Source organism: Anolis sagrei, chromosome 5, assembly GCF_037176765.1.
Source record: "Anolis sagrei isolate rAnoSag1 chromosome 5, rAnoSag1.mat, whole genome shotgun sequence".
Taxonomy (NCBI): domain Eukaryota; kingdom Metazoa; phylum Chordata; class Lepidosauria; order Squamata; family Dactyloidae; genus Anolis; species Anolis sagrei.
Window position 1 is genome coordinate 103,969,696 of NC_090025.1, and position 23,542 is coordinate 103,993,237.

General features: G+C 41.7%; 1 protein-coding gene across 4 annotated transcripts in view; it reads right to left on the reverse strand.

Moving 5' to 3' along the window:
• Window positions 1-23,542, reverse strand: part of TSPAN9 (tetraspanin 9) — a 186,981-nt gene that overhangs the window by 115,914 nt on the left and 47,525 nt on the right. For 3 of the 4 annotated variants that reach the window (XM_060778078.2, XM_060778075.2, XM_060778076.2), the window contains one exon: window positions 661-740. In XM_060778078.2, coding sequence (XP_060634061.2) covers window positions 661-723 — 63 coding nt within the window. In that variant the 5' untranslated portion in view covers window positions 724-740. Of the gene's footprint in view, window positions 1-660; window positions 1,745-23,542 lie in introns of those variants that run through there. The other variant, XM_060778074.2, reaches the window with a different exon arrangement.

Below are 23,542 nucleotides of genomic sequence, written 5' to 3' on the forward strand. Positions count from 1 at the left end.
GGCATGAGCAGCCTGATTTTCCAAGTGACATAATTTGGGTCGTAATCATAGCCCGAGCTCTCAGATTTTGCTTACTGAAGCTCGGTTGCAGCTCCACACGCCTCCTGGGTGGCTGATGAAGTAGAATCGATTGTGTTCCCACAGCATAGCACACTGTGGTCTCTCCAGCTTACCAAGTTAACATACCAGTGTGAGCAAAAGCGATTTTAAGTGAAGTCCAAATCATTCATTTTATGCGCTTACAACATTAGTTGCTTCAAAACAACTATCAATAAATGAAAAAGTCTAAACCTCATTCAAACTGAAAATAACTTATTCATAACTCATGGGGAATAGCTGAGATATTAAGTATAATTTAATATTACACTGTGTTTTTAAACAAATGCAAACAATACCACTCTACCAACATTAAATAGCATGGCTAGAAGAAAAACTCTGTTCCCTCTGCACCAATCTCGTAAGAGAGCCAGAAATGGATGAGAATTGTGCATTCTTTTTCCTTTAGAGCACATAATATGTATGTCACATTATACATTTTCCATTCAGATCAAGGCAAGGAGACAGTACTTCTTACTGTTAAGCTTTGGAAGATTTACTGGGCTCACATTGCGGTAGGAGAGGGGCTCTAAATGAAGACAATAGAAAAAAAGCACAACTTACCCAGAATATTAGATTGAAAAGGAACATCATGTATTTCAAACAACACAAGCAGCCTCTCGCCATGCTGCACTTCTTAAATTCTAAAAGGAAAACAAATGATAAATCCAGGTAAAAGACTACGTATTTGCTGCCTTTGGGTGCATTGCATTTGTCACTCTGTCCACCAGTCCCGGTCGGGGCTGTATTCTGGTTCTTTGTGCGTGATCCAGCGGTACCGTAGAAAGCTCCAGCAGTGAAGCCTCGGCCAAACTGCCTGCCTGAGGTAGAAGGTTTAGCAAAGTCTGAGTCCTTGCTATCCAAAGATGGACTCCGGTGAATTGAGGAATCCTCGCTACTTGACTTCTCCATGGTCTCTCTGCGCAGAGTTGTCAGATTTAATGTCTAGCATCTCTCAGAATTCAGCCCAACCGCATGTCAACGCCACCATCCACATGAGGCTGATTTCTCGTGGCTTCACCCCCTCCTTTTTTCGAGGAGGCGACCCAATGCAGACCTTTATTACGACATTCCCTGCATTGCTTCCTTGCCTTTCTTCCCCCCCTTCACCTTTATATCCAAGCCGCTTGTCTTATACGCATCCGTAACTAGGATTTACATGAAAGCATTTCATGCAGCGGCAGCATTTCCCAGGCTGTCTTGCCAAATCATTATGCATAACTTAGCATTGTATTCAAGAGAGCTGTCAAGCTCTCAGCCACCCTCCCCCCACCTGCGTGCGCCCTACACAAATTCAGTCCGAGGACAAGCGTTGATCTATAGGCAGCGAAACAGTCCTTGTATTCATTCCCACAGACGGCCTGATTTTTCAGTACACCTGGCAGGCACTCTAAGCAAGCCCTTTCCCCTCTCTCGGCTCCTCTCTCTCCTTTGCTTTGGCTGTTGCTTTTCCACACACTGCTGCTGCTGCTGTTGCTGCTGCTGCTTCTCTTTCCACCATTCCTTTCCTCCCATTCAGCTCAGGTCACCCTTGCTCACTCAGCACTGTGCTGCTGCCGTCAATATGAGATCATCAAGAACTGCAACCTCTGGGCATTTCCCACCGAAATCCCTGTTCTAACAATATCAAGCAAGGCCTCCTCTCCGCTTTGAAAAGCCTCTCCCCTTCTGCTTCCCCAGCCAATCAAAGCGTGCCTTGCGCCTTGCACACATCCCCCCTCCCCCATGACATAAGATCTTTAATAGGATTATCATTACTATACAAGTGCACCAAAATCACATTTAAATGTCAAGCACTGTTTAACTATTTATACGCTTGAAATGTGAGGTACGCGATTATATTCCTATAATGCAAAGGAAAACTGTAGTAAGTTGAAAGTGGACACCAAGAAATGTGCTGGCCTTCTTTTCCTAAATCTGGCTGGAGGTATGTATTTTATTATTTTTCAGCCACTTAAAAAAAGCAAGCATACAGGACACCATTCTCACACTACTATGTTCAGTTCACCCATCAGATATAACATATTTTACATAAATCATCCTGATATTTTTTAAGGGCAAAGAGCAAAATGTATGTGTGTTTTCCCTATGTACTTGCGTGTAAGCTAGAAATCTCCATGCCTTAGTTACCTCTAGACTGGACTATTGCAATGCACTCTACGTGGCGCTGCTCTTGAAGACGACCTGGAAACTTCAATTGGTCCAAAGCTCGGCAACCAGACTTCTAACCGGGGCGAATTACAGAGAGCTGTCAACCCTCCTGTTTAAGAAGCTCTATTAGCTGCTGTTCATTTTCCGGTCCCAATTCAAGGTGCAGGTTATTACCTACAAAGCCCTGAACGGTTTGGGACCCACCCACCTTTGTGACCGCATCTCCTACCACAAACCTGCACGATCTCTTCGACCCGCTGAAGAGGCCCTTCTCTCGCCCCTTCCTCTATCACAGACTCATCTTATGGGAACAAGGGAGAGGGCCTTTTCCGCTGTGGCCCCCCGCTTTTGGAATTCACTGACTAAAGAGATCAGGAAAGCCCCCACCCTAGCTGGTTTTAAGAAAGACCTAAAAACCTGGCTCTTCCATTGTGCTTTTTGGAGAATGACCGCTCAACCCATTGGGTTGTCTTAGTCTACAGCTGTCCTCAGAATAAAGCATCTTCCCACCCCTAAAATGGCTAAATCCCATGGTTCCTCCCTGTTGGGCTCCTTTCCTACAAATGCACTTTTATCCCTATCTCACCCAGGGTTTTAACTTTTTAACATTTTAGCTCATAAATTTGGCCTGCCCTCTGTGACTGGTTTTACTATGCTGTTTTATATTGTTGATTTTGTTATTTAATATTTTGTTACGATGTATTTTGTTATTGTGTGTTTATTATGTTGTATTATTTTGGGCTTGGCCTCATGTTAGCCACCCCGAGTCCCCTTTGGGGAGATGGTGACGGGTTATAAATAAAGTATATTATTATTATTATCATTATTATTATTATTATTATTATTATTATTATAAACGTAAGTAAAAATATTAACCCACAAATCCCAGGTACTGTAATTTAACATATAGATAGATAGATAGATAGATAGATAGATAGATAGATAGATAGGATAGATAGTCGTGTCAGGAGCAACTTGAGAAACTGCAAGTCGCTTCTGGTGTGAGAGAATTAGCCATCTGCAAGGACATTGTCCAGGAGACACCTGGATGTTTTGATGTTTTATCATCCTTGTGGGAGGTTTCTCTCATGTCACCGCATGAGGAGCTGGAGCTGATAGAAGGAGCTCATCTGCGTTCTCCCCAGATTTGAACCTGCGACCTGTCGGTCTTCAGTCCTGCTGGCACAGGGGTTTAACCCGCTGCGCCACTGGGGGCTCCTACTTATATATAAAAAAGGCAGAGTGACCCTGAGAATAAGGTTTTTGGGCTGATTATATGTGACTTGCCCAAAGTCACATAATACATTAGCTGCCTTGAGTCCTCTCAGGAAGGAAGGTGGGGTATAAAGAAAGAAAATAAATAGGTTTCCATGGGCCAGAGAGGGATCATATTCTGGTCTCCTTGGTCATAATTTAATACTCAAACCCTATACTATCCTGGTTCACCTACCTTCCATCCTTATCCTCTGTGAATTTCTTTCATAACTATTCATTGATGTTGCAAATGAAGTGTAATTGATGAAACTGTTGCACTCCAAGACTGGGAACCACCTCTGTACTTAACATACACTCCAGTCCAAGGTAAAATAACAAAGCAGTTTATTGAAGAATATATATTAAAAACAATTCAGCAAAATAGTATAAAAAAACCAGAGTCCAAATATCAGGAATAATCCTCAGAAATCAAAGTACAGGAGTAGCATCAATACCAGGAATACAAAAGCAGATTAATTTCAAAACATAAGATTCAGTAACAGTACTCAAAACTTGGAATCACGACACATGCGCAAAAGGAAACATGGAACTGGAAATCCCTTGAAATCCAACAGGGACTCTGTCTTTCTGCCTTTGTTCTAACTTTCTCTGCCCTGCCATAGTCCAGCACTGATTCCAAATGGGCATGGAGATGCGTCAACAGCACATCTCATGGACTGAATTTATATTATTTTTCCAAGGTTCAGTTCTAATTTCCGATTAGTAATCTCCGATTAGTAGATTGTGTGGCCACCATTCCAGTCTGAAACTATTCCTGGGGTTTTTATGAAGGTGCTCTGGTTCCTTTTAATCCACTTCTTGAGATTTAGTGCCTCTTCCTAGTTAAGGACCCATCTACACAGGCCTAAAGTCCATGTTCTAGATTAGCCTGGGGAGTTCAAACAATGCCTCAGGCTAATCTGGTTTAACCTGGAGTAAAAGTGGATTTCCAGGTTTACTCCGGATTAAAAAAAACACTTACATAGAGCTGGACCTTTCAATAAGGTCCGGATCTTTGCAGGTGTAGCTGGTAAAGACTACTCCTGAGATAGATATCCATGATCTCAGGAGCAGTCCACACAGTGGTCCCGCCTCCATGGGTTCAAACAGCCCACCAAGGAGGGATGGCAATGCCATCCTCCTTTCCTTCACCCCATTTTCAACCTTTTAACAACATAAAATTAGACAGTTGACAACACTGGTGGCTTCAAAGGGCGCTTTTGCACCTGGACATGACACAACTGAGTTTTTGAGGGTTGTGTCATGTCCTCCCCTCTTGAAAGCTCTGACATTTCCAGGCGCAACAGAGTGCTTTGAAACCTCCACCCTTGGGAATTCTCTAATTTTATGTTGTTTAAAGATAGAAAAGGGAGCAAAGTAGGACAGGGGGCAGTGGCCACATCCCTCCTATGCTGATGTTGGGAGGAAATTTGGCCAAACACACATCCCAGCCAAAATCGTGGGGTTTGGGGTCTCAGTTTGGCCACAAACCCAAGACAAATCCACATGTCAAATGCTGATTTCTCTCAGGTTTTTGGTCTGTCTGGAAGAGCCCTAACTGTGCTATCTCTATTACAGCTTTTCCTTGTCTCCGTGTCCACCTTCTGTCAGAAACAAGGCTCATTTATTTATCCTTTCCTATTCATCCCCATCCACTGCAGTCTCTGAGCTGCGATTGGCTAACTCTAATCGGCCTTGCCCAGGTCTTCCGTTGAACACTTACATTTTAATATCCTTTTTGGATTTTCAGTGTTGTGCACTCCCGCTCCCATTCCCAACAGAAGAAAAGAATCTCTCCATCCCATCCCACCCCACCCCACCCCAGGACATAATTGTGTTTACTGCAATTACTCTGTCCATCGCTGCATTACACAAAAGAACGATGTTGCATAATGCAGCACTGATTCCCAATTCATTTGCAGGCAACCTCCTAAAGGCATTCCATATTTATGCTGCTCACACAAGCAATGCGAATGCTAGCTCTGCCTCCCACCACCACGATTTCTATTGACCCCTACAAAGGGGGAGGGGTACATTTTTGAAGTAGGCAGACCCCACTAAGTTTGTGGGTTTCCACCCAATTTGGAACCCCTAATTTCCAGCATCTCCATCAGTAGTGGCAGCTCTCCCCTTTTCAAATGTTACTCTTCAAGGGGTGCAGGGTCACAAAATTTGGACCTTTTGTAAAGCATGGAAGAAATACTACTATCACTTAGTTGTGTAGTTTTTTATCAGATTGTGCAAATGCGTTTTTAATGTTGCATTCCTTCAATTTTATGAGCTTTTATGAGCCATTAAAGCACAAAAGTACATGAGGAAAATTTAAACGAATAATGAAATGTTCCTTAAGTTTTACCCCCCACAAAACCAGGCTTCAGGTTTCAAAACCTTAGGAAAACACTGCCTTAAGGATTATAACTTGCTTGAAAGCTGTCCTTAACATTTAATTGCTTTTTATTTTGCTGTATAAATATGGACTTCAGCTATCTCTTTCATGTCAACTATCTTTGAGGTATAGTCTTTTAAAGAAAAAGATGTAGAACACAAAAGCTGAATCTTAACTCCATATTTGGATATAAGACAGCTTTGGAGAGGAGTCCAGAGAGTCTGAAGTCTGTGTAGGTATCTAAATATGGATTTTTTAGCTTCTGTATTAAGGGAAGTAATCTTGAACAAGGTATCTTAAAATTGAAACATCTTCACCGTGTTTAAGAGATAATTGCTGTAAGATATTTATTTTACTTTCAAAAAACTTCCCAGGACTGAATTTGTCCTTTCGAACTATAGTCACTACATTTTAAAAACACATTGATTTTCTCTTTTCAAATCAATGTACAAATTTTATTATTTCTCACAATCCCGGTCAAAACAGAATTTGTGGGGGTTATGGATCCTCTAAGAATGCCATGCATTATGTATGGAGAGTAACATGTCAATACTAATGGTGTCTACAAATGGTTCTCTCAAAATTTCTTCAGACTTTTCAAGGCAAATCTATCAGGTGGAGTCCTATTCCTTGAAAACCACACAAGTCTTACTCAAAAGTCAGTGCAAAAGAAGTATCAGTGAATCATAGATCTAATCTACAGAAGCAACCCCCTCCCCAAAAAAACCCCAGTTCGGGCGGCTTCCAATTGGCAACAATTCGATGCTACATAATAAAATACAACAGCAATTATAACATTAAAAGCACAAACATTAAAACATAAAGATTAAAACAGTATACCTACAGTCCCTTGAGCTATTACCAGTCTGGTGGCTATTTATCAAGCCATATACTATTGAGTACTCCACTTAACTTATCCAAATCTATTTCCAAGCCATAGTCAACATTATCAATTGTCCTTTAACCTAATTGCCCGAAGGCCTGGTCCCACATCCATGCTTTTACCTTCTTTCTAAAGGTGAGGAGGGATGATGATGACCTAATTTCCCCAGGAAGTGAATTCCACAGGCGGAGGGCCACCACCGAGAAGGTCCTGTCCCTCATCCCCGCCAAATGTGTTTGAGACAGAGGCGGGGCTGAGGGGAGGGTCTCCCCCAGAAGATCTTAAACTCTGAGGTGGGACGTAGAAGGAAATATGTTCAGACAGGTACGCTGGACCAGAGCTGTATAGGGTTTTATAGGTCAAAACTAGCGCTTTGAATTGTGCTTGGAACTGGATCGGCAGCCAGTGGAGCTGGCACAACAGGGGGGTGGTATGCTCCCTGTATGACTCTCTCTATCTTTCTCTCTCTCTAGCACTCCCTTGTAGCCTCTGCCCAGATAATGCAACAGTACCATTCCTTCTAATGACTATCCTGGTGTGTGTTATTTTAACCATTAAACTGACTTTTAGGCAAAGTTGTGAGATGCTCTGAAGTTTCTGAGTAACTCCTTAATATCCAGTGGCTTCACAGAATCATAGAATATAGAGTTGGAAGTAACCACATCGGCCATCCAATCTACACCCCTGCCATGCAGGAAAAGCACAATCAAAGCACTCCAACAGATGGCCTGTTTGAAAGCCTCCAGGCTGTTTAAAAACTTCCAAGGCACAAAGTTCCACTGTTGAGGAGCTCTTATAGTCAGGAAGTTCTTCCTAATGATCAGGTTGAATCTCTTTCCTGTCATTTGAACCTATTGCTCTGAATCCTAGTCTCCAGGGCAGCAGATAACAAGCCTGATCCCTTTCCTTAGAACATCCTTTCATATCTTTAAGCATGACTATCATGTCTCCTCTCAGCCTTTCCTTCTGCAAGCTAAAGATATTCAGATCTTTAAGCCATTCCTCATAGGGCATGCGTTCCAGGCCTTTGATCATTTTAGTCACCCTTCTCTGGACACATTACAGCTCTTCAATATCTATCTTAAATTGTGGTGCCCAGCATCAGACACATCATTCCAGGTGAGGTCTGACTAAAGCTGAATAGAGGGGCACAATGACTTCCCTTGATTTAGACAGTCTAGTCTTTTTACCTGCAGCCCAAAATCCCATTGGCTTTTTCAGCTGCTGCATCACATTGTTGGCTCATGTTCAACTTTTCTGCTAAGACTCCAAGATCTTTTTCACATGGACTATTGTCACACCAGGTGTCACTCATCTTGTATCTGTGCATTATACTACATTTGTTTTTGCTGAAATTCATTTTGTTAGTTTTGGCCCCACTCTCTAAATTATCAAGGTAATTTTGGATTCTGATCCTGTCTTCTGGAATATTCGCTATCCGTCCCAATTTGGCATCATCTGCAAACTTGCTAAGCATGCCCTCTAAACCTACATTGATAAATATACTTAACAGCACTGAGCTTAGGACAGAACACTGTGTCACTCCACTAGTCACTTCTTTTCAGGATGAAGAGGAACCATTAGTGAGCACCCTTTGAGTTTGGTGGTTTGCCCACCTACAAATCCACCTAACAGTAGTATTGTCTAGCCCACATTTTTCTAGTTTATTTGTAAGAAGATAATGGGGAATATTGTCAAATGCCTTACTGAAATCAAAATAAGCTACATCCACAATATTCCCTGTATCTACCAAGCATGTAATTTCAGAACAGTGTGGCCGGATTGATTGGGTCTGATTCAGCCTGAATCACTGTCCAACCAGTACCACAACTTTTTTGTGTGCTTATCAGCACAGATGCTGATGATCATGCCATTTCCGCTCAAGCAGGGAGCTTTGAGATGGTTGAACAGAAGCTCTCCGAAGCTCTAGGTACGCTTAGTGCCTATTACAGGGAAACCCAGCTGATCCCTAATCCATCTAAAACACAGACATGCGCCTTTCACCTTAAGAACAGACGAGAATCCTGATCTCTGAGGATTACCTGGGAAGGAATACCACTGGAGCATTGCAGCACACCCAAATACCTGGGAGTCACTCTGGACCGTGCTCTGACCTACAAGAAGCACTGCCTGAATATCAAGCAAAAAGTGGGCGCTAGAAACAATATCATACAAAAGCTGACTGGAACAACCTGGGGATCACAACCAGACACAGTGAAGACATCAGCCCTTGCGCTTCGCTACTCTGCTGCTGAGTACGCATGCCCAGTGTGGAACACATCTCACCACACTAAAACAGTAGATGTGGCTCTTAATGAGACATGACGCATTATCATGGGGTGTCTGCGTCCTACATCACTGAAGAAATTACACTGTTTAGCCGGTATTGCACCACCTGACATCCACCGGGAAGTAACAGCCAATAGTGAAAGGACCAAGGCAGTGACATCTCCAGCTCATCCCATTTGGCTATCAGCCAGCACGTCAATGACTTAAATCAAGTAATAGTTTTCTAAGATCTACAGAGACACTCACTGGAACACCTCAGCTAGCAAGAGTCCAAAAGTGGCAGGCTCAAAGCAGGAACCTCAATCAATGGCTGATACCAAATGAGAGACTCCCTCCTGGGCACACAGAAAACTGGGTGACTTGGAAGGCACTGAACAGACTGCACTCTGGCACCACGACATGCAGAGCCAATCTTAAGAAATGGGGCTACAAAGTGGAATCCATGGCATGCGAGTATGGAGAAGAGCAAACTACAGACCATCTGCTGTGATTCAACCTGAGCCCTGCTACATGCACAATGGAGGATCTTCTTATAGTAACACCAGAGGCACTCCAAGTGGCCAGCTACTGGTCAAAGGCCATTTAATCAACTACCAAGCTTGCAAATTTCGTGTTTTGTTTGTTTGTTTGTTAAAAATGCAATACAACTGTTTGGTTTGCTCCTGACATGATAAATAAATAAATAGCACAGAGAAGGAAAATGGATCATGCCTGTGTCAATGCCAGTCCTAGCTGGCTGCAGAGCATCTGAGCTTCTAGCACCTTTACTGACATGAGAATGGATCATCTCTATGACTAGCATGGTTATGCAGACATTTGTGGAGTCAATCTCCCCTCCATCTTGCTAGTTGCACAGAAACCCCATTCAGATGTCAACAAGAGCATCCACAATGATCAGGAGCTCTACATAGCTCTGTGGCCAGCTAGGATCAGTGGTGGTGACACAGAGAAATTAAGATGTGAGCACTCCAGAGATGATGCTTTGCTCCCCGGCTGTGTAAACAATGGTCACGAATTGCTCCGCTAATCTGCTCAAGGGCACATTTACACCAGGCTAAACTGCCCAATAAGTCCATGAGACCAGTGGTAAGAAGTATGAATGTTATAGAAATATTGCACCCCATAGTCCATGGTCCCATGGGAATGAATTAGGGGATCCATGTTGACTTCTTTCCTACTTTCAAGCTATCTTTCATTGAACCACATGGAATGTTGCACAAACACTATACATACCTCAAATCCGTGGAGATGGCCACACATTAGTTAGTATAATCCCTTCACAATACCATTGGAAGACACATGTAACATACAATGGACTTAAGAAAGGACCGCTGGGTCTTTTCCTGTTTTTTATGATAAGATCTTATTCCTGGGAACATTTTATCACCTCTATTGCTAGATCAGACCCATCCTCCCTCCTGGGGTTTCCACTGAATTCTGCAACACCCCGAGCACCCCTTTGTTTACCCATTGTATTGACTGAAACAGAAACATCAAAACCAATTGAAAGGCATTATATCTAGGCCAACTACATTCCTTTCCACCTGCACCGATACCAAACTTCAAACTGACAAGTTATTGCAATTCCCCCCAAACCCGGAGACCAATTGGCAACAATGACAAATAGCGCATCCCAGTCAGTCAGCCTGCAGATCCTAGCCTGCCGCAATCTGGACTAATTGGCACTCAGGGCAGCAGAAGTCCTTTGTTTCAAACTGCTGTCAAGGTCTTATAAATATTTCTGTAGGTTTGCACTGAGGCATGTCAGTCTTTGGGAACGCAGGCCCCGCTGACATCCTCTTTTGCCAAGGAGAATAAATGCCTTTGATTTTCCTTTCCTGTGTCTCATTCAATTATTTAGGACTTTGACACTGTGGGCCTTGAACCCACAATTTTAGCAGAGCTGATATCACATGGCATGGAAGGAAAATTAAGAACAACTAAAGAGAAAATCTGTTAGATTTCACAGTAATTTACAAAACAAAAAACAAAAAACAGTTCACCTCCTCAACCCTTCTATATCACTGCATGCTTATCCTGTTGAGAGATTCAGCTACATATTTACTAATTCTATTAGAAAGCTGTTTGTGTTTATTGCCTTTTGTATGGTAAATATGGGGAGACGGGCCAGTTAGATGTGGTTGGCCGCATGCAGTTGGAGAAAGAGATCAGAGGAGAGCGACTAAAATGATCAAGTGTCTGGAGAACAAGCCCTATGAGGAGTGGCTTAAAGAGCTGAGCATGTTTAGCCTGAAGAAGAGAAGGCTGAGAGGAGACATGATAGCCATGTACAAATATGTGAGAGGAAGTCATAGGGAGGAGGGAGCGAACTTGTTTTCTGCTGCCCTGGAGACTAGGACACGGAACAATGGCTTCAATGGTACTCCCTGTAGTCACCTATGGATGTGAGAGCTGGACCATAAGAAAGGCTAAGCAAAGGAAGATAGATGCTTTTGAATTGTGGTGTTGGAGGAAAGTTCTGAGAGTGCCTTGGACCGCGAGAAGATCCAACCAGTCCATACTTCAGGAAATAAAACCCAACTGCTCACTGGAGGGAAAAATATTAGAGGCAAAGATGAAGTATTTGGCCACATCATGAGAAGACAAGAAAGCTTAGAGAAGACAATGATGCTGGGGAAAATGGAAGGAAAAAGGAAGAGGGGCAAACCAAGGGCAAGATGGATGGACGGCATCCTTGAAATGGCTGGATTGACCTTGAAGGAGCTGGGGGTGGTGATGGCCGACAGGAAGCTCTGGAATGGGCTGATTCATGAGGTCATGAAAAGTCAGAAGCGACTGAACAAATGAACAACAAAAAAAACCCATGCTGCCTCTCAATTACAGTAGGCACAAACTTCTAATATAGAAAACTTGTACCTCTTATCTTATTATAACACTAGCCGTCCCCTGCCACGCATTGCTGTGGCCCAGTCTATGTATATGTGTTTTATGTGTGTATATATATGTTTGTGTATATGTGTGTATATATATGTTTGTGTATATGTGTATATATGTGTGTTTGTGTATATATGTGGTTTTGCATTGTAATGTGTTTTTTGGGGTTTTTTTTGGCTTTTTAAGTCCCTTCTGCTGTGTTTTTCAGTGTTTATATGAGTGATGGTCACTTGTAGGTGTATTGCATCCAAATTTGGTGTCAATTCGTCCAGTGGTTTTTGAGTTATGTTAATCTCACAAACGAACATTACATTTTTATTTATATAGATAGGTATGATATCTAAATTTGAAGCAGGTTGAAGCAGAATTATAGAGTTAAAAGATAGTGCCAGGGTCACAGTAAGAAAAATTCAAGGCACTCCCAACAGATGCCCATCTGGATTCTGCTTAATAACCTCCAGAGAGGCAGACTCTATCACAATCTGAATCAGCGTATTCCACTGGTGAATAGCTCTTACCATCAGAAAGCACACTGGCTGAAGCCCAAATGGCAAAAGCAAAAGAAAAACAAACAACTTGCTGGGGTCAAGCCAATGCACGCCCTTGCCAACTGTCAATCTCTGCCCCCACTGGACAATTCTCCCTTCCTTCGCCAGCCCTTCCAGGCTTTCTCTCTGGAGTGCCTTCAGGGAGCCTCTGGGCAGATAATTAAAACCGAAACTACAGTGGACACCGGGATCATATTTATGCAAAACAGTTGTTGCTTTTTCTAAAAGCAGGGTGAAGGATTTGGCACATAAATTGTGAGTGTTTTCAAGCCTGGAGTCTCAGTATCTGAACTTTTGTATAATCAAGAATATACTCCCACATATATTTCCTATCGCTCTTCCAAAAACTTTGCAAAAGTTAGATAAAATATTGTCTGAGTAAACAAGTATCTCTTTGTCCATGTTGCTATAGCTAGTAAGAGATAGGTTTGTCAAACATAAATCAAGCAAAATGTTACAGCTCCGTTGGTTTGTTACTATGCATCTGTGAAAATTTACTGATCAAAGCAAACCCAATATATCAGAAGAAGACAGAGACACGTACCTCCAGCTCTCACTCCTCTTTCTGGCCATATGGAAACCAAGAAGAAAGGGCACTAAAAGACAGGTAATATAATATCCACCTATCTTTGTAAAGTTTCCTTCACTTTATTTATTAATGTATGTATGGACTAGGATTTTCAAGATTCTTATAGTATACAATACCTATGTTTGATTGTAAGATCAGACAGGAATTAAATACAAAAAATACTGATAGTTTATATTATTAACATTACCTATTCACAAACATCCTGGCATTAGGCCCGACAGCAAATTCACAATGGCCAAAATTTTGCCGTTAGTCCTAACCCAATGGGATCTACCCATGTATTTATTTGACATTCAACAATTATCTGAATTTGACTGATCTAGTTGGGAGTAACCAACCTGATTCCAATCAAGAATTGTCCGATCTTGGCTAATCTAATTGAGAGTAACTGAACAGATTCTGATAATAAAGAATTAAGTATCCAATATCTTGATACAAACTTTGGGGATTGGATTGGCACTTCCTAATAACACTGAATAAAAGTAAAATACTGCTTGCGAAAATACTGCTGTGTTTGCAATACATATATACAGATTGAGTCTACCTTATCCAAAATGCTTAGGACCAGAAGTTTTTTTTTTCTAATTTGGGGGGGGGGGGTTGAAATACCTGCTTTTGCATATACATAGTGAACAACGGACAGAGGGGAAAGGGGCTAGTCACATGTTTAGAGCCTGTTTAACTTTTTCTCAAAGAGTCCTTATGGACAAAAGGGAAGAAAGGAAAATGCTTACACACGCTCCCTGTAAAAAGCTGGTGTCCCAGATGCTTTCCTAGCTTTCAGCACACTTTTTGTACTTTTAGCAAAGGAGGGTAATTCTCTTCTCTCACAAAATACTAAATGAGCTTTTTCGTTCTCTCCATTCTTTATACAGGCGGCATTCATTTTTGTGGCTGTTTCCAAGATGCCAATCCCACTGTACATCATTGCCATTGCCTGGATGGAAAGAAAGCATTGAAGTGGCTGGGATGTCTCCTTTTAACAGCAGCTTTGTGTAAGCGGAGTCCTCCTCCCTTTCCCCCTTTTCTTTTCCCCATCGGGGTTCTTTGAGGAAAAATTTAGTGGTCACCGGATGTGTGATTAGCCTCCTATCCCCAAAGATGAAAACAGGAGGCTGGCACAAAAAAAGTTTTGGGATCTGGAGAATTGCAGGTTCTGAATTTCTAGATAAGAAAGAAGCTATACAGTGCTAAAGAGAGACATGAATACATTTCCATTGTGGATAGACTGACACTCTTCTTTCTGAGAACAAGTAAAGCCCTTTTTATTCAGCAGACCTTTAAAAATTGATTTTTTTCCCCCACAGAAACAAGAATTGTACAATGAGCTGGACTTCATTTGTTGTTCTTGTTGCTGCTGTCTGAATTTATTTTAAGACTAGCTGTCCCCTGCCACGCATTGCTGTGGCCCACATGGGGGTTCTGTGTGGAAGGTTTGGTCCAATTCTGTCATGGGTGGGGTTCAGAATGCTCTGTGATTGTAGGTGAACTATAAATCCCAGCAACTACAACTCCCAAATGTCAAGATTCTATTTTCCCCCAAACTCCACCAGTGTTCACTTTTGGGTATATTGAGTATTCGTGTAGAGTTTGGTCCAGATCCATCATTGTTTGAGTCCACAGTGATATCTGGATGTAGGTGAACTACAACTCCCAAACTCAACATCAATGCCCACCAAACTCTTGAAGTGTTTTCTGTTGATCATGGGAGTTCTGTGTCCCAAGATTGGTTCAATTCCATCATTGGTGGAGTTCAGAATGTTCTTTGATTGTAGGTGAACTATAAATCCCAGCAACTACAACTCCCAAATGACAAAATCATTTTTTTGAGTGAAGGACATACATTGGTCTGATAGGTGTCTTGTGTCCAAATTTGGTGTCAATTCGTCAAGTGGTTTTTGAGTTCTGTGAATACCACAAGCGAACATTAATTTTTATTTATATAGATGAACTTTTATCATTGTTTAACTGCTTTTTAACTTTTGTGAGCTGCTAATTTCCAAGCATGTAGTATTTTTACTGTTGGTTGTATTGTTTTCCAAACTGGGGGGAAAGGAAGAATATAAATAAGTGCCATCACTATTATCATCTGGAGATCAATAGCTCACAGTACCTGAAATAGAATGACCCATTACTTCCAGTAATGACTTGAAATCGCAGTTTGCAGGAACATTTTTGCTAAGTCTCACTAATATGATGGAGGAGGGAGGCTTTAAACTGAGTTTTTTGGGGAAGGAGACAGGGTACTTGAGAGCAGGAGTTCAATAAGTGCTGGAAATAATAGCACAATTATTATGGAGAGCAAAGAGTACAAGAATCCAACAGTGGGAGGGGAAAATAAGGAGCTGGGCGAATGGCCCTAGATATCTCTACAGTTATCTCCCCCGGTGACGCAGTGGGTTAAAGCGCTGAGCTGCTGAGCTTGTTGACCGATAGATCACAGGTTCCAGTCTGGAGAGCGGTGTGAGCTTCCGCTGTCAGCCCCAGCTTCTGCCAACCAAGCAGTTTGAAAACATGCAAATGTGAGTAGATCAATAGGTACCACTCCTGCGGGAAGGTAACGGCATTCCATGCAGTCATGCTGGCCACATGACCTTGGAGGTGTCTACTGACAACTCTGACTCTTCGGCTTAGAAATGGAGATAAGCACCACACCCTAGAGTCAGACACGATTGGACTTCATGTCAGGGAAAAACCTTTACCTTTACTATCTTTTCAGTTGCATGGAGCATGAGAAATAAACAATATGAACTTGAACTCTTAACACAGTTAAGCAAATATGTAATAATACTCAGGGCGCAATTGCAAACCGTGCCAACAAAAAGAAAAAATAGGACAAGTGCAAAGAAGCCAGAATGGATGTCCAAATAACTTCTAACTGTGCTAAGACACAAAAGAGACATGCACAAGAAGTGGAAAAAGGGAGAAATCACCAAAGAAGAATTCAAACAAATAGCCAACACCTGTAGGGAAAAGGTCCGCAAAGCTAAAGCAAAAAACGAGCTCAGACTTGCCAGGGACATTAAAAACAATAAAAAGGGCTTCTATTCTTATGTCAGTAGAAAAAGGAAAAACAAGGAGGCGATAGGACCTCTTCGAGGAGAAGATGGGGCAATGCTGACAGGGGATAGGGAAAAGGCAGAACTACTTAATGCCTTCTTTGCCTCGGTCTTCTCACAAAAAGAGAGTCTTCAACCTCAGCAAGATGGAGTGGATGAGGGATTGGAGGACATCCAACCCCAAATTGGGAAAGAAGTCGTCCAGGAATACCTGGCCGCTCTTAATGAGTTCAAGTCCCCAGGGCCAGATCAACTACACCCAAGAGTATTGAAGGAACTAGCGGAAGTCATTTCGGAACCATTGGCAACCATCTTTGAGAGTTCTTGGAGAACGGGAGAAGTTCCAGCAGATTGGAGGAGGGCCAATGTGGTCCCAATCTTCAAGAAGGGAAAAAAGGACGACCCAAACAACTACCGTCCGGTCAGCCTCACGTCGATACCGGGCAAGATTCTGGAAAAGATAGTTAAGGAAGCGGTCTGTAAACACTTAGAAACAAATGCAGTCATCGCTAATAGTCAACATGGATTTATCAAAAACAAGTCATGCCAGACTAATCTGATCTCTTTCTTCGATAGAGCTACAAGCTGGGTAGATGCAGGGAATGCCGTGGATGTAGCGTACCTGGATTTCAGTAAGGCCTTCGACAAGGTCCCCCATGACCTTCTGGCAAGGAAACTAGTCCAATGTGGGCTAGGCAAAACTACGGTGAGGTAGATCTGTAATTGGTGACGAGCGGAGTGCCGCAGGGTTCCGTCCTGGGCCCGGTCCTGTTCAACATCTTTATTAATGACTTAGATGAAGGGCTAGAAGGCATGATCATCAAGTTTGCAGACGACACCAAATTGGGAGGGATAGCCAATAGTCCAGAGGACAGGAGCAGAATTCAAAACGATCTTGACAGATTAGAGAGATGGGCCAAAACTAACAAAATGAAGTTCAACAGTGACAAATGCAAGATAATCCACTTTGGCAGAAAAAATGAAATGCAAAGATACAGAATGGGGGACGCCTGGCTCGAGAGCAGTACGTGTGAAAAAGATCTTGGAGTCCTCGTGGACAACAAGTTAAACATGAGCCAACAATGTGATGTGGCGGCAAAAAAAGCCAATGGGATTTTGGCCTGCATCAATAGGAGCATAGTGTCTAGATCTAAGGAAGTAATGCTACCCCTCTATTCTGCTTTGGTTAGACCACATCTGGAATATTGTGTCCAATTCTGGGCACCACTATTCAAGAGAGATATTGACAAGCTGGAATGTGTCCAGAGGAGGGCGACTAAAATGATCAAGGGTCTGGAGAACAAGCCCTATGAGGAGCGGCTTAGGGAACTGGGCATGTTTAGCCTGAAGAAGAGAAGGCTGAGAGGAGATATGATAGCCATGTATAAATATGTGAGAGGAAGCCACAGGGAGGAGGGAGCAAGCTTGTTTTCTGCTTCCTTGGAGACTAGGACGCGGAACAATGGCTTCAAACTACAAGAGAGGAGATTCTATCTGAACATTAGGAAGAACTTCCTGACTGTGAGAGCCATTCAGCAGTGGAACTCTCTGCCCCGGAGTGTGGTGGAGGCTCCTTCTTTGGAAGCTTTTAAGCAGAGGCTGGATGGCCATTTGTCAGGGGTGATTTGAATGCAATATTCCTGTTTCTTGGCAGGGGGTTGGACTGGATGGCCCATGAGGTCTCTTCCAACTCTTTGATTCTATGATTCTATGATTCTATGACTTAGACATCACTGACACCTGATGGGATGGGTTTCGTGATTGGAATGTATAAGCTTGAATGTATAGGCTTCAGTGAAATAGACGAAACAGGAAACAAAGAAGAGTAGAACTATGACTCTATAGTAGCTGATTGCTATTGTAAGAGCTAAAATCAACCTGCATATGGTGTAGCTGTACTCACAACTTGCTTGGAAATAAGCTCATATCCCACTACAATGTGGAGCAGGATCAATACTCAGAATTCTGATAAGCAGCTGACACTGAACCCTGAGGATTTTCAGAGTGGGAAATAAGCACTTGATCTGAGCTCCCTAGTGGGTTGTTTATAAAATATAGGATTTAATGAGAGCTGATGACAAGGCCTTCTGTCCCTGAAGAGTTCAGAAATTTGTTGGTTTGCAATATCAGCCCCCTGACTTGAATATGTGTCATGAAATTCAATAATTGGCCATCTTATTCCAGTCCTGCAATTGAGCGTTTTTTCTATATAACTGACAGGTAAAGGAAAAATTGAATTATTCAAGTAAATCACAGCTTACACAACATGCAAGGACTCTTTTGATCTTCAGGTTCTAGGAACACAGAGGATATATCTCTTCTATTGTGTAAAAGAGAGCTTAAAGATCCAAGTCAAAATGTGTTTGGGGTGTGGTGGTAACATAGCACATCACTACAACTCAGTTTTCAGACCTGCTTTTTACATATCTAAAGATCTCCCATGGTTACTGAGATATCCTCTCTTGGATTTATGACTATTCACAAAAAGTATGTGTTTTCTTTCAGAGTTTTAACTCCTCAGATGCTGGAGTGTGAGAGGAGGGCATCTGTTCCATTGTGTCGGCGAAAAGAAGGGGAGTAGGGGACATATACTTAAAAAAAAACCCTGCTTAGATACATCCTACCTCTATTCACGCCCAATGTTTATTTTAAAATTTTAATTTATTACATCTGGCCCTGCCATAGGTTTTTAAATTTTTGTGTGATATTACCTATTTGTGAGTTATATTAACTGTATTGTTTTATTTGTTTACTGCTTTGTTGTTTTATTCATGTGTTGTTGGGCTTGGACTCATGTAAGCCACCCCGAGTCCCCTTATTATTATTATTACATTGCGGTCTCTGAGACAGTGAATCTGTGCTGGGCCATAATCAGAGCTATCTAAAATGCCTTTCGATATCACTAAATAATGTTTCCAACCTCAGAGCTAAAGATTCTTCCATTCTTCGGTGATCCCGCTGAATCCACTGGGCACCGATGACCTCTTGGGCTTAACTTTGACAGCTGCCTGTCTCACATCCTCCCCCATAATGTTTTTATTTAGAAGGATTGAATGCTCCTGGTTACACTGTTCTGGTTGAAAACGCTGCATGAGTCTGTCAACGTCCAAAAGGTCTGGGTTATCTAAGTTGTTCTGGTCTGTATAAAAACACTGATATTCGTCATGATTTCCCTTGTGCTCCACACCACGTTTCCTGCATATACTTCGTATCAGCAAGACATTTGACTCTTCTCTTCCTCGATGACTGTTTTGAGCAATCTCTTCCTAATAAGCAAACTGTGGCAGAAATCAGTGTAAACACGTATTTTAAAAAGATTACAGTCCCTATTGGTTGGGGAATTATAGAAGTTGCTATATGGTTATACTAACTGGGTGATTACGGCAACAGTCATTAAAAATGTATCTTTTTTCAGGTACCGATTAACTGGAATAATTCAGCAGTATATTTTTGCATACTTCTCACTAAAATTGATAGTAACTTCACAAAAGCCAAGCTATACTTCCCATTCCAGTTCAGCAAAAAGAGACTCAGTGCGTAGCAAAAAGAGATTTGGTAAGTATGCATGTAGTATTGTTTATATGTGATTTATATTAATTGTATTGTATTTATTGTTTTTGTTTATTGCTTTTGTTTATTGATGTACTGTTGGGCTTGGCCTCATGAAAGCCGCTCCGAGTCCCTTGGGGAGATGGTGGCGGGGTATAAATAAAGTTATTATTATTATTATTATTATTATTATTATTATAGTATCAACGATCCATATTCATAAATTCTTTATTTACAAATTCAACCACTGAAAATACTTTTGTTAAAATTTACAAAAAGTATACCTTGATTTTTTTAAAAAAATTATATAAAGGACACTATGTATTTTAGTTTTCCATTGTATATAATAAGGCTTGGGAAGCCACAAGTTTTGGTATCCACGTGGGGGTGAGAGTCCTGGAACCAAACCCCAGCGAATACCGAAGGCCTAATGTATTCCATTTAACAGAATAATAATCATTTCAAACACGAGGCAGCTGGATTAATTCCTGGATCAGTTTCAAAGAAGATATTTTTATTGGGGTATAAATTACCCAAGCCCATGGTTACTATCTGTGAAATCAGAAATCGAAAGAGGGAAAAGAACATCAGATAAGCTGGAATAGTAAAAAGTAAGATGGTTGTGATCCAGTGTGGGCAAATGGTCTGAGTGCTGGACGAACAGTCTGGCAGACCAAAGTTGGAATCCACACTCAACCATGGAAATCAATGAATTGGAGGATCATTCATGTAATACAGAAATTTAGCCTTTCTATTTTCGAGTGCCAATACCATTCCAGAGTCCAAGAACCCTTGAATACTGGCCTCAGAGAACGTGGTTCTCCATATGCTGGGCACTACACCTTCTATCGATCTTCGGTATAGGAACGGGGAAACAATTTTGGATAGAGTTGCATTTATGACATCAACTCTCATTTTTAGTACACTGTCCCCATGATTATCCAAAATGATGCATTCTACTTCCTGTACATAATGAGTATCATATTCTCGTTTATTTACACACAAAGAGTAAGATGCAAAGTCGTCACTTTAATCACTTTTTCTGACATGGGAACCATGCAAGGCCTTCATCTCCTGTTCAGGATGTTATGAGAAACTGCTGAAACTGCTTCATGATCATAATGAATCTGAAACACCTGATGTAACTGCTCTAGTGAAAAATTATCCCTACAAATGAACTGATGAAGATCTTTTCAAACTGTGGAGAGAAAATTCATTCCTTATCTGAAGACACAGTTTAGTCATATTGATGACTGGAGGTTATTTTGAGATGTCTTCCATCCTGTTTCAATGAAAGTGTTAGGTTTGCCAAAAAAGGCAATGGGCATGTGAACTTCTTCCACATCAAAAACAGCACTGTGAAGATGAAAAAGAATATTGAGATATGTTGTAGGTTTTTTGGGGCTATATGGCCATGTTCTAGAGTCATTCTCTCCTGACGTTTCGCTTGCATCTATGGCAAGCATCCTCTGAGTTAGTGAGGTCTGTTGGAAATAGGAAAAGGGGTTTATATATCTGTGGAATGACCAGGGTGGGACAAAGAACTCTTGTCTGCTGGAGCTAGGTGTGAATGTTTCAACTGACCACCCTGATTAGCATTTGAATGCCTGGCAGTTGTTTAGTGTGGCTTGTTGGTGCCTGGGGAAATCTTTTGTTGAGAGGTGATTAGATGTCCCTGACTGTTTCCTCTCTGTTGTTTTGCTGTTGTAATTTTAGAGTTTTTTAATACTGGTAGCCAGATTTTGTTCACGTAAGAACAAGAGGGATCCTCTCACTTCTGCAGGGGTCTACCGTATACCATGCAGCTGTGGACAAGTCTACATAGGGACCACCAAACACAGCGCCCAAACACGAACCAAGAAACATGAAAGGCACTGCAGACTACTTCAACCAGAGAAGTCAGCCATAGCAGAGCACCTGATGAACCAACCTGGACACAGCATTTTATTTGAGAACACAGAAATGCTGGACCACTCTAACAGCCACCATGTCAGACTACACAGAGAAGCCATTGAAATCCACAAGCATGTGGACAATTTCAACAGAAAGGAGGAAACCATGAAAAAAAGAAGTGGCACTTACATAGTGCCTTAAAAACATACAATATTGACTTAAAATAAATTGGATTAAAAGAACATATTAAACATAATAAAATACATTCCAGTGTTAAAAACATGCCATCCATGAATCAGAGTTTAAGGCCCTTCAGCAGTCAATTGTACATTATTCCATATTTAAGTTGTTGTACCGCATTAATTTTTCAAAACCTGCTTTCACAGCCAGATCTTTACTTTCCTTCTGAAGGCTAGGAGAGAGGGGGCTGATCTAATATTGCTTGGGATGGAGTTCCACAGCCAAGGGGCCACCACTGAGAAGGCCCTGTCTCTCGTCCCCACCAGCCACACTTGAGAAGAGGGTGGGACTGAGAGCAGGGCCTTCCCAGATAATCTTAATGGTTCACAGGGGAAGATACGTTCAGACAGGTAGGCTGGGCCAGAACTGTTTAGGGCTTTATGGGCTAAAGCAGCACTTTGAATTGTGATCAGTAGCAAAACGGCAGCCAGTGGAGCTAAAATAACTGGGAGGTTGTATGCTTCCTGTATGCCACACCAGTGAGCAACCTGGCTGCTGACTGTTGGACCAAATGATGCTTCCTAACAGTCCTCAAAGGCAACCCCACGTAGAGTGCGTTGCAGTAATCTGTACGGGATGCAACCGGAAAGTGAACGGATGCCCACAAATTTCTGTGTTAAAATGCTAGATTCATCCTCTCCCAAATTCATTGTTTCCTTCAGTTCAGCATAGACAGCAGAACTGCTTATTTAAGAATGGAGAATTTCATTTTCAAACTCATCATCCCACCCCAAGAAATTTATTTAAATGTAATCTATTTTATTTTTAATGTAAAACCAACTGAAGTTCAAGTTTAAAGTATACTGATTCGCGATTTTACTTTATTATGAATTATTATAAATTCAGCCAAGCAAGGGGAAAAGAGAATGAAGCACAAGCAAGTAAGTTAAAAACCACGGGAGGAGTGGTTGAAAAAAAACACAACGCATTGAGACTTACAATCTAGATATCATCCTCTTTAGTTATTTCATAAATGAGGCAGGATGACTGCACAGAAATATTTCATTTGGAAGTACACCAAGACTCGCTTTGACAGCACCGCAAGTGTACTAATTATAGCGTTCTGAAGTCACCCAGGCAGCAAGAAACACACTGGAAGCATGGCAACTAAATAGAAATGAATGGCAGAAACCAGCCCTCATGATAAAGAAATACCTGGAACTATATCTGTTGCAAAAGAACAATAGCTCCCCTCATGTATCTGGAACACAATGTTTCTGTAACTATGGAATCAAAAACTTCTGGGTATGATACTGAAGGTTTGGAAGGCATGGTCTCAGCTGTGAAAGGCTTCAGGGTACGTTGTTGGCCAATAATGATATTGAGGATGATGGATATGGCTCCTGAAGTTTCAGGTTAACAAATGAACAAGAATCCAAGAAGACTGGTGACAGAGTGTAAAAACATAGTGAGTTCTCAAGCAGCTGCTAAGACTGGGAGGATGGGCTGTCTCACTGAAAAAAACCAGGAAAGCCTGGAAAGGGATTAAGTCTTTAAGCTAAATGTTTACTTGGTGAATTTCATGCAATGTTTGCATGTCTCTGCAATATAACTGCTCTTAAACAGAATGGGTAGCAATAATGTGAATTGGATACCGGGATTTTACCACTGTAGTCACAACTTTTCCTAAGCAAAGTTTTGCTTGCTCTGTATTCAAGTGAACATCAGATAAAATGGAAGAAATCGTGAAGTACGGAAATGAAGATTGCG